Source organism: Phlebotomus papatasi, chromosome 3 (genome assembly GCF_024763615.1).
Source record: "Phlebotomus papatasi isolate M1 chromosome 3, Ppap_2.1, whole genome shotgun sequence".
In the NCBI taxonomy this organism is placed as follows: domain Eukaryota; kingdom Metazoa; phylum Arthropoda; class Insecta; order Diptera; family Psychodidae; genus Phlebotomus; species Phlebotomus papatasi.
Window position 1 is genome coordinate 46577730 of NC_077224.1, and position 12908 is coordinate 46590637.

Below are 12908 nucleotides of genomic sequence, written 5' to 3' on the forward strand. Positions count from 1 at the left end.
AGAGTAAACCTACCTTAATATAAAAACTAAAAAAATTAAGGTCTAGCTTTTAGTCGTTAGAACAACAATGAATTTGAAGAGTGATCAAGGCTTGACAGATTCCTCTCGTTCAGTACAGTAGAGCCTCGCTATAGGTCATATTTGCTTCCAGATTTGACACTTGGGTCGCACTATAGTCCATGTCATTTTTTAAAATTATCAACTACTTTTAGTATTGAACTTGCTCGACGGCTTCCACTTTCTTTGCGATTGTGGTACACAGTAAAAAAAATTTACAATGATGGTTTACTTTTTTACCACGATTATTCTTGTAAAGTTACTCAAATTATGTATTTGAGCAGAAGGAGTAATCTGAAAATGCGTAATTTAAATTTCATGTAATCGTAAACTGTGTAATCAATTAAATGATGAAATATTGTACTTTTTAAGTAATGTTCTGTTGATAGTGCGAAAATAGAGAGAATATTGTAACGGAAATGATTTTTTACGTCTCACGGTATCGAATTTCACGAATTATTAGCGAATAATTACACAGCTGTTGTACATTTTGTTACAGAATTCGTGTAACATTACACAGTTTTCAGGCAAAATGTGTAGAAATTACATGAATGTGTACCAGTACACACAATTACACGTTTAATGTAAAATTTACAACGAAAATCATGGTAAAGCAGCCAAACATTTTTTACTGTGTACTTGTCCTCGCTCTCTTAAATATGAATCACAATTATCACAAATACTCAATAAAGCTTGCCAAAAATATTAAATTAATTATCACAATATTGCATGTCGCGTATTAAAAAACATAACCTAACTTAAAATCAGTGTTTTGAAATCAACGGTCGATAAATTGTGGACTATAGAGCGGTGGCCTATAGCGGGATTCTACTGTAATAACCTTTCCGATTTGAGAGTTCTCTCCGGTTGAGGTTTTTTCCTCTACCGATTCGAAAGGAAATCAGAGAAAACTTACCTAAAACCCCATTGGAAGTTCGAACGTTTAAACTGACGAGTTACATAAAAGTGGGCAAGTTCATGAAAAGAACATTTATTTTAATAAAACTGCAATTCAAACGTTCTGTTATCCGGAAATTCCACAAAAATTTACTTTTCGCAGCAAACGTTTACACACTGTTGTTCACATTGTTGACGATTGAAGTGCAAGAATACCGAAGTTCGAAATAACAGAACAATCAGCGCTAAAGCGGCGAGTACGTGAACTTGCACTTTAAGCTTCCGGTAGATTTTCGAACCGAAGATCTACTGTACGGAACCATTAAGTGTAGGCCCATCAAATCATTGCTCTACCTACCGATTTTATTCGGAGTTTTTTTGAATTGTAACGGTATATTCTAGTACATTCAGAGAAAATCTGTAGATTTTCGGCAGAAATTCTGCCGGAAATCTACAGATTCTCGGCAGAATTTCTGCATAGGAAATCTGCATAGTCTCCATTGTCTCAACAAAAATATTGTTGATTTATCAAGAAACTATAGAAGTTACAAAGAAAATGGTGTGCTCTACTTAACAAGCATTACCGATTAAACATTTTAGATAAATAAAAAAATGCGAGCAAAAATACTAATTAAATACTAAACAAAAATAATCTGAAGAGAATCGGAAGAAACTGAAGAGAATATACAACTGCGTCAGATACAGTATTCAAAAAAAATACTAATTTCATAAAAATTGCCCATGGAATGATACAAAAATATGAAATTTAGGTCGGCACTCTGCTTAAAGTTTTCACTTCACTATTCTCTACTTATAACACGGCGTCGCAAAATTCTTTATTTTACACAGTAAAAAATAAGTACCACTATAATAGTAGGTAATTTTTGACATCTCTATTATAGTGGTAATTTTGGGAAAAGTATAATTTTTAAAACGTGTAATCTTCAGCGTGTAATTTCTTTTTGTGTGTAATTTCCAGCGTGTAATGTTTTTCCGTGTAATTTGGAAAATGTAATTTTCAAATATGTGTAAAAAGGAGCGTGTAAAATTTAAAAAACATGTAATTTCTAGCGTGTAATTTTATTTTTCCTAAAAAAACTTCTTTTCATAATTTTTCCCTCTTCGTTTATTGGTTATCCATGTCCAGCAGCAAAAGCCTCGTTTATGTGGAAGGACTTCTTTTTTAAGGATGCAATTTTGGTGATCTGTAAATTAGAAAAAAAACAATCAGTTTTTAGACGGAAAATAGAAATTTAAGATTCGCAGGTCCAGGAGCGATATAAACGCAATTTTGAAAAGATTAAGAAGATAATAAGAAAAAAAACTCTAACCTTAAGGGGCTGCTTGCTTCCTTCGTCAGATATTCCTCCATGCGCATCTTCCTAATTGCTGCATTCCAGATTCTAGTCGTTTTATCAGCATACTTTCATTTCACCTGGATGTCCATCTCCGTAATCCAGTTCCCTTTGTACATATTAAATAAGCTTAATTAAATGAAAGTCACCTACAATAGTAAATGCCCTATAAACAGGGTACTAAGGGATATCGTTCCCGGAACTACACAATCGTAATCGTAGAAGTTGAATAGCGGAAAAAATACGCTCCAAACTTTCACTGGAACTTGGGAGGATCAATGAGTGATGGATTTCAGATTCAGTAAGAACACAGGAGGGCCCCACGGGGTAGAAACACTGAGGGAAATCGTCTATTCCGGGAATAGAATGTGGAATTGTGACAAGTTGTAACATGTTCAATACCCGTTGAAATATATGCAAATTTTCACACTGTATTTCTTAAAGACTGGACTGAAGGACTGATGATCACAAGGGGTGGTTACTGTGGGGGTCACCACTGGCAGAAAACTGCCCTTTGGACCAGAAATTCTAGGAAAAATATGCACAGTAGAAAGCAACTGAAAGTGACACCACGTAAATTTTAACATTGGATTTTTTCAACAATCACTCACATAAAACTTTGAAAATTCACACTACCAGGAGTATTCCACTTTTTTCTTGAGGGATTTGGTCTTTTTCGCAAAATTAGGGGCTATAAAACTCAAAAAACTAAGGAAAATACTCACCGAGGTGGATGCTTCCAGCAGCTGTCAAACTATGATGGCGATTTCACACGTTTTTGAGTACATGCACCAAATTTTACACACTGCAGAATATTTACCACTTTTTAAGTGACACTGTTCCACTTGAATAGTGATAAAAATTCCATGTTTAAATTACACGCTCAAAATTTTTACACAAATTATTTTTTACACAAAATTTACCATTTTAATAGTGGTAAAAATTAAAATTTACAATTTTTTTAGTGGTAATTTGGAAATTACACGTTATTTTTTTTACACGATTTTTTACTGTGTATATAAACACTGTGATATCACCAATAATAACTCTACTGAATTTTGCAAACTTCAGTGAAAAATATTCCATCTTTTCAGACATATCTGTCTGGAAAGTCTGGAATGTAGAAAAATCTACAGAAAATCGGCAAAATATCTACAGAAATTCGTCAGAGTATGCACCAGGATTCATCAGCAAATCTGCAAAAATTTCTGACGAATTTTGCCCGAAGCCCAAATAAAATTCGTAGGAATATCTACAGATTTCTCGGCAGATTTTCGGCAGAGGTGTAGATATTTTCTGCAGAAATCTTAAAGATATCTGACGAAATTATTTGACGGGGGGAAAGTGCTCATGCTTCGTACGATCCCATGCTTCGTACGACCTACATTTTGACATTCGAGACATTTCGAAATTCAAAGAAGAATAATTGGCCACCATGCCGACGAACCGAGAAATAAAAACCAGTTTGACAAGAAGAAAAATGGTACTGTACTAATGAGCAGTTCAAAATTAAATTTGGTCAGCGAAAAATCAAATTTGATCAGTATTGAATTTAAAACCTTATGGCTCCGGTACAGCTTTTAGATCAAGAAAACTTCATGAAATCAAAATTCACATCCCTATCCTTTTCACACGTTTTGAATATATCTATCTCATTCTTTCGTACTCCAAATTCAATTGCGCCAAATTGAATTTGGAGTGATGTTTAAAAGAAGAACAGTGCGGAAGAATGAGATAGAGATATGCAAAATGTGTGAGAAGGAAAGGGATTCGAATTGCGATTTCATGAAATTTTCCTGATCTAAAAAGTATGCTGCAGCCATTATAGCTTCTGTATAACTTTTTTTTGCTTGAAAATTTCGCATATGTCTATCTTGCGCTTTTATATTTTTCTTCTTCTTTGGAACATCACACCAAATTAAATTTAGTTCAGTTCAATTTTAAGACCGAAAAAGTGAGACAGACTTATGCAAATCTTTTGAGAAAATAGGACGCGAATTTTGATTTCATAAAATTGACCTAAAAGGTGTCCTCGAGGCATAACTTTTACTAAAGAAAATTTAATATTTTACCGAAAACATTTAATTTCTTTGCTCAATTTGAATTTTTACTACGAAAATTTTATCTTTTACTGATTGAATTTGCCTTTTTACTGACGAATTTTGATTTCATGAATCTCATTTGTTTTTTGCTAAAAATACTTAGCGAAAAGAAAAATATTTTGATATTTTTAGGACATTTTGCGCATATTATATCTTAGTTATATAATTTCGTGTTGGGAAATTCTCAATTAGCTGTTAGTGAACATATATCACTATCTCTTGCTCTGTCTTCCTATCTCTGACAACTAAGAAAGCCTCCGTGACTAAATGTTTCCTTCGCAGAATTTTGGGAGTCTTATTGTGGAAAGTTGTACGAGAAATGTAGTACAGCTGATATGTTCTGGTCACAATCACCCCATTCTCAATAACCCTAAAGGCCTCACGGTGGAATAATCTAATTTTATTGCTTTTTTGGATACTTCACGAGCTCTTTGTTTAAAGAGGTGGTTCTGTATAATTTAGTTATATAGAAAAAAAAATTAATTAAATGGGATAAATGTACGATTTTTAGATAATCTTGAAATTATATTTTGCACAATAACCTTTCATTCATTTTCAAATTTTTCTTGATTTGATTCCAGTCAAATATTTTTTTAACTGAATATTCTTAATATAATATTCTAATCACTTAACTCTAATTCTAATCACTTGAGTAATGTTCAGTAATGAAATGGCCGTGTGATACTAAAGGTGCGATTTCTAAACTCAAACTTCTTACTAACAGATGACAAACAATTAAAGGGGCAAAATGTCCCAAGTAGTGGTTAAATTGAAATATAATATACATGCACACACTATTAAATTAAAAGCTTCATATGCTAATTGGAATGAAGTTTAACAGTCTGTTTGAACTTCTCTATTCATGTCATCAGGTTCACTAATGAACCATATAATGCAACAGTATCAAATCAATATTATCCACAATATGAAAGAGCAAACACTATGAATGTTAATTTAATGAGGATCATACAGTGCTTCAGTCTATAAAAGCATAAGAGTCCATATAGATATCTAAGGGATGGATATTTCTCAGTTGTGAGACACAATCATATAGCTCTTAGTCCCTTAAGAAAGCTCAAAAGCTCACCAGCTCATACAATTCCACTATCATGTGTCCAATAAATGTTTCACTGAAATCTCTGATTCATATATCTTCCTGAAACGTGTTTGTAAGTTTAACTGGTAATCCCAATCAATTCTGAGATGAAATATAAATGACTCAATGGTGAATTGCCGAGTTTATTAGGATTGACTATAACTGATACAGTTTAGTCATCAATTTATAAGTATTTCTGAGTTTATCACAATATAAAGTTTTATTAACAGAGGGATCAAATACAAATTTATTTATGATTTACTTTATAAGTTTTCAATATTATCTTAAATATTGTCTGAATTTAGATTTCGGATGTTTTAATAACCCTTTTATTAGATTTTCAAATTGACAGCTTTGTTTTTCCTTAATATTTTCAAAACTCTTTTATACAAATAGATATTTACTTCCTTTAGCAAAGAAAAGTAATGCACAATTCGTTTCATTTAAAATAGAATTTAGTAGACTTTTGGCTACCAAGCGAACATAATTAGCTAAAAAAAAAGTAGCCTTTTCAACATATTTTTGCTGAATCGGTAAGCAAAAATATGCTAACCGGTCAGCAGTTCTTGAAGCTAGCCAAATATGGAAATAGCACTACCTCGCGAATTTCCTTTTAAGGTTAACGGAATTCAGCTGAAAATATATATATGTATATATGTTATCAGCTAAATTTAAATCGGTTAGCATTTAGTGCTCGCTGGGTAATTCGTTTCTTTTAAGATCGGGCTACTTTTTAATTCGGGCTGCCGGTAAATTAAAAAAAATATTCATATTTTTCAAGTTTGTTTATGACTATTAAATTAGTCTAAAGTACTTGAATTTAGTATTATTCTTCTTGGTTACTTGTGCTTATTAATATTTAAACAATAAAATAATACATAATGGCCTCAAATCTGAGACCAAGATCACGATCAAAATATCAAGCTGTCAAAAATTTCTAAAATCAAGATTTAATATTCTGGCGCGCTGCAAATTGTGGAACACAATGTGTCTCGGCTAAGAATCAAGAAACCAAAATCATCCACACTTAACGAAACGTCATCCGTGTCAAAACATTTGATGGTTTTTGTGATCTTGTCATTTGTATCATCAAAGAAAGCAAGAAAATTGGTCATTCTGAGGAATTTCTAAAATGAAAGTTAACTAATAAATCAGTGATGGAAAGTCAGGGTGAGAAGAGAAACGATAGGAAAGGTGGTATATTGAAAACATCGGTCCTAAGAGCCCTAATCCAACATTTCAGAATACATTCCAAGTCCAACCTGCGAAACCAGAAAGAAAATACGTAATCCTAACGTAAATTCAAGACAAAGAACTTTTTACGTAGATTTTTTCACTAACCAGAGATCGATAATGGAGCCTAGTGCTTCTGACTTCGAGATTAGTGTACAGAACTTGGAAATTTGCTCAATAAAACAGGCCCTCCTCAGAAATCTGTTGACGATTGAATGAAGAATTTCCAGGAATGGATGTACCAAATTCCCCATAAAATACCACCGGATGATGAGTACCAGAGCAACCCAGCAGGAGGGCCAGAGAGAAATACTCAATAAAGAATTTGGAGACTATAGAGCAACCTCTCTTCATGGTATAAAGAGTATTGTTGGAGATGATAATCTCAGTGCTATGGGAGTACTAGAAGATGCACAAAATCTTTCAGATGTTGTTAATGAGAATGAGGTTGAAATTCTTTCTAGAGGTTTTACATCAAATCCATCAATTTCCATGTATTGTGATAATTTCAGGAGTTGACGATATTGTTGAACCACTACAATCCTAAAACAGGAGATCAAAAATTAAAATTCTATTAAAAATTTAAAAATAATAATAATATTAATAATTCACCTGTCCTGCTGTTATTTGTGAAGAGATAGGTCATGCTGGAGACAAATTAAGAATAAATTTGCCATTTTTAATCAATTTACAAGCAGAAATTCTCTCTTTTTATACACAAGTTTTTACTAAATTTCACTATCTTGATAATTCAAAGTAATTTGTCGTTTTTGAATCTTGAAATATTGGTTTCAAAATTAGAAATCTTGAAATCCACATGGTTTGCGTCTATGTTTTCAAGACATTTGACAGATTTGACATTTTGATCTTGATTTTTTGATTTCGGAATACCAAAATCTTGAAATTTTCTTGATCTTGGTCCCAGAATTGAGGCCAATGTATAACTAAACAAGAATTCATTATATTTCAAACCGTTTCACACCTGAATTCCTCTGAAATTCGTATTACATTTCGATCCGAAATGCTCGAATTTAAGATAGATTATAGTTTTTTCTAAACTGAATGGTAAAAAAAAATTTAGAGTTCGGACGATTTCTTAAAGTTTCTTCATCCCATAAACCAATTCTATAAATCAAACAAAACAAACGCACCCAATTCTCTGATAAACCTGGAATGACATGATAACCTTTTTGATAATAGACTGTTGATCCTGAAAAAAATTAATATTGACTGCACTTTTTGTAGCTAATATAAATATTTAACTACATTAGCATTCTTTTAAGAATGATAGAAGATACAAATTAATCGATATTTTCGATTTTTTAGTTTCAAAAAATTATCTTTCTAGTCTTAATGAAGTATAGAAAACTATTTTAGTTTTTCAAATTTTATAGTTTTGAATGTGACCCTTGAAAAATCAAAGTTTAAATTTTTCTTTTTCTAAATTTCAACGAAAATTATATTTTAGATTTTGCTTAATACTAAATAAGTCAAACCTAAATTTTTTGAAGCTTATACAATGCTCCCCCAAAAATATGATTTTATTTTGTTCATCTATTTTTTTATTTAATTTTTGCTGAATATTGATGAACATTATTTTGTTAGTTGATATCGCAAAACACCTTTTTTGTTTTTGAATTTTCGTCCAATTTTACTAAAAAAAAAAGAAATTACCATTATTTTGTTGAACGATAACTATATTGATAACAGAATTTTCAATTTCAGTGTCTGTCTCTCTTTTCAATTTCTTTTAGAATAAAAAATTTCTGTGGTTCAATTGCTGATTCTGTCACATCGAACAAGAACATACTGCATATTCGATTCTATGCAGAGCCACCGGCAATAAATTCGACGTTTGCCATTCTCTTTACGGCATTTCGGGAAAAACCATCAGGAGAAAGTAAGATAAATTTTCACCTGAAGCACATCTTTATTATTGTGGTGACAATTGACACAATCTTATTTTATATCACTGTTCCTTCTATAATATGGAACATTTCTCTTACTCAGCTTGCGAAGATGATGAATATGATTGTGAAGATGCAACTTGCATATCGGACAAATTGAGATGCAACGGTCGAGTGAATTGTCGCTTTCGATGGGACGAGGACGAATGTCTTGTAAGGATTGTTGACCATATTGGAGAAATTGCCTTCAAGCAAATTACATACTAAGCTATTAATTTAATTTGTCTACAGACAGATACTGGGGGACAGTCAGAACATGTTGTCATTATCATCGTTGTTTTTGTCCTCATCTTGGGTGGAATGTTTGCTGCCTTTTTGGTCAGCTGTTTGAGGAAATTGATTCGAGACCACAAAATTATTAGGGTAAGTATCCATTAACAACCCAAACTTTGCTTTGCAGCATATTGGAAGATTATATAGATTGTAACTATGAATATATTATAATGTGATTAGCTTCCATTACTGAAATCGATTAAATTGAACTACTCTTTCTACAAGAGTAACTTGAGATAGAAGAAAGTAGAGTTGAATTAAACACGCAATTCACAAATTGAAAATATAGTACATAACCCGACAACACTAGCTTTATTTATATTTCTTTATACCAATTTGTATATTGAGGATCCTGGGGCAAAATGTGACAAGTAGAAAATTTTAAAAATCGATATACTGTCCAAAATAAAATAAGCGAGGAACTTTTTCTTGCCAAAAACAACTTTTTGCAAAGAGACATGAAAAGCACATTTTTAATAAAGATAGAGAAAAATGGTTTGTGACAAAGTGATAGAGAAATAAATTTTATAGTATCAAAATTTATACCAACTGAATTTCTTTCTAAATTTATTTCATTTCACATAAAATTGAAAAGAAATCAAAATAAGTAAACCTTTTTTTCAGGACTGTAGCATTATGTATCAAACTAATATCACAATTTGTTATAAATTTATCGAGATCCTAGGAAGACTGGTGCCGTGTTATGGAAATTGATATTTGCGACTGGCGCCAAGTTTTAGAATTTTGTGATACCTTTAATTTTTATCTTTTACTCATTAAATTAGGTAATGTGGAACCGAAGATGCAGCGATTCGAATTTCGTTAACTTTGACTTCCCATATCTTCGGTTTTATTTTAACCACAAGTAAGCTCCGATACTTTTTATGAGCTTCAAAGCCTAGATTAAAATACTCTAAAATTTGATTATCTTACACAAAATATACCGTGGGCTCCATTCCATCACTGAGAGAAATCCGAAAAATTAAAATAACATTCTGAAAATGTTAATTTTACCCTGCAGAATTGATCCAAAATCGGTGTAAATATTACCCTTTTTAGGTGTATTAGAGGTTAAAGGTACCCTTTTTCATGTTTATTTTACCCTTAATAAGGTGTAAAATTAACATTAAAAAATGTTGATATTTTTTTACATCTAAAAAGTGTTAAAGTTCTGAGGAAAAAATGTTAATCGCACCCTCTTTTTTTTCTTAGTGATACTATGCTAAGTCGACTTAGCTTTATATTACTCCAAGAAACATGTTGTTATTGGCATCAAGATATCCAACTGCTGAAAATTTCGTAGGGGAGACCGGGGCAGAATTAGCCAAGTATAGTATTAGATAGTGGTATCTTATAGTTTGCCTGCGAAAGAACATTGAGGAAATCACTCTTTATTCTAAATACTTCCCTTCCTATTCATTGAAATACTTATCAGCCTCATACAAACATTTTTTGTACAATTTATACGCAATTAAAAATCTCATTTGGTGGCTAATTCTACCCCGGTCTCGCCTACGGGTACCGAGATATTCTATTTTTCAAAAAATTTTCCACAAGCAGCATAAGAAATCGCCAACTTTAAATCGCTCTCCTAAAAAGTTTTCGTTCTGAGATTAAATAATTGTACGTAAATTGTAAATGCTTAAAAATTAGTATTGAGCAAATATTTTAATTGCAATACATTATTTCTATAAAGTATTTCAGTGAGGCTTATTCATAAAGCGGCTACTCACATTATCTATTTATTTACAATTTAAAATGAAAATGTGATAATGAAGATTTTTTAATGTGATTAATAATTTATCCTTAATTAAAATAATTTTAATTTCCTTTCATATATTTTAAGAGGCTATTAAAAATTAAAAGGTATACTTGAAATACAACTATATAATTGAATCACTATTTTTCTTTCAATATACTTTATACTATGTTATGACATTTTATAAAATTGAAGAAAATGCACTATTTCTAAGTTTTCACTTGCTTTCAACAATTTCGGCATACTCTATATTTTTTTATGTAATTCGAAAAGTTTAGTTTTAATGCACATACAGAAAGTTTCTCTCAATAGAAGTTTATATTATCGAAAAAAAAGGGCCAGACGTTTCTCTCTCTTATATCTCTTCAATCATGTTTTCACAAAAGATGAACATCGATAAAAATTAAAATGCTCGCTCAATTTGGTTGAAAAAGTTGTAAAGTGTGTTCAAAAACTTTCTGTCTATCGTCTTGTGGTGAATTTCCGCATATACACTTTTATTGCTCGAACTCCATAGAGAGAGCAATATATAGTTTATCGATAAGTAGTATCGATGAATCTATTCTACACTCCTATTTCATACGTCACTTCTGAAATGGAGCAATAAAACTCGTGAAAATATTTGCTGGCTCTAGTTATAGAATTTTTTAAGTAATAAGTATGGGAGACATGTGACAAAATTTATCAAAATCGTAAATTTTTTAAAATTCATTTGTTTTTTTCAAAATATAAAATAGAGTGCCATATTTTGAATGACTGGAGTAAAGAATGTGGAAAACAAAAAAAATATATTTTGGATGTTTTTACATTGTTTCAGAATATTTTTCTTTAATAAAATAATATATAATTAAATAATATAGTATATTTTGTATTTAAAAAAATTTAGAAGTTCTCCTCGATCAGCTTTAAAATCAAATAAGTATTAATGAAGTTTGATATTTCGATTTTAGCCTCATTATTGTGAAGTGTACATTTTAGATTAAAAGCTTAGAGAAACTTGACACGAGAGAACAAAATTAAAGATCATTATCAGAAAATATGTATCAAAAATTTTGAATTAACGCTGAAAGATTAAAAATATAATATATAAATACATATAAATATATATATATATATATATATATATATATATATATATATATATATATAAATATATAAATACCTTTACAATATGGCTTTTTTCTCTTATTTTTAAATGGAACTTCGCCTTGTAATCTAGCACCACAATTAGTTATGATGATAATTTGTATCATGGTAAAGTCCAGTTTCATTTAAAAATAGGACAAAAAGACCTGTTGTTAAAAGTTCCCTAATTCAAACGTGCACCATTTCCCCTTAAGGCGTATCCACGATAAAATTGTTCCTATAGAAAATATATCAAAAACAAAAACTACATAATATTTAAAAAAAAAGAAAAATATTTTTGAAACTTTATGTCCAACGTACAATAACTTTTGTTTAGTAAACATGTTTTCGACGTTTCAATGAGAGTGAGTGAGATCTTGATAGGAGAAAAATCCCAATTTCAAAGTTGCTCCAAATTTAAAGGTACCCTATTTCCTTTCTATCTTATTCCAGTAAAAATATGTCAATTGGTCATTTTTCAACGAAATAGGCTACTGTAAGTGCAGAAGACATAGATCGGTCAAGATATTTTCAGTTATAGCTGGATTTAGGGCCCAAATAAACTCAGACTGATCCTCGAGAATATTTAGCCTGTAAAATTTAGCAGTAAAGGATTAGGTAAACGACATTTACAAGATAAAAATCTTGATGATCAGTCTGAGTTTATTTGGGCCCTAACTCCAGCTATAACTGAAAATATCTCGACCGATCTATGTTTTCTGCACTTACTTTAGCCTATTTCGACATCTGTTTGTCGTTCTGATTAGTCAAAATATGTTTTGTATATATTAGATCTGAATAAGAGCAATATTTAATATAGTGATAGCAACACGATTTTGTACAGAAAAAAAACTGTAAGCTAATTGGATATAAACACCACCTACTTAAATAGATAGATAGTTAGATAAATTTATTCATTAACGATGTTTACGAAGAACAGTTTCGTTTTAATGAGATCCCGTGTAGTTTTCAACGTCCACTGCCGTCTTAACGTTGGTGTCCAACCTCCAGAGTAAACATGCTACATTTTGAATTAAATTTCTT

The 12908-nt window shown here is 31.0% G+C and overlaps 1 protein-coding gene across 2 annotated transcripts in view; it reads left to right on the forward strand.

Annotated features, from left to right (window-relative positions):
* Positions 1 to 12908, forward strand: part of LOC129808006 (neuropilin and tolloid-like protein 1) — a 176884-nt gene that overhangs the window by 118443 nt on the left and 45533 nt on the right. For both annotated transcript variants that reach the window (XM_055857640.1, XM_055857639.1), the window contains exons 8-10: positions 8495 to 8640; positions 8751 to 8860; positions 8939 to 9070. In XM_055857640.1, coding sequence (XP_055713615.1) covers positions 8495 to 8640; positions 8751 to 8860; positions 8939 to 9070 — 388 coding nt within the window. The remainder of the gene's footprint in view (positions 1 to 8494; positions 8641 to 8750; positions 8861 to 8938; positions 9071 to 12908) is intronic.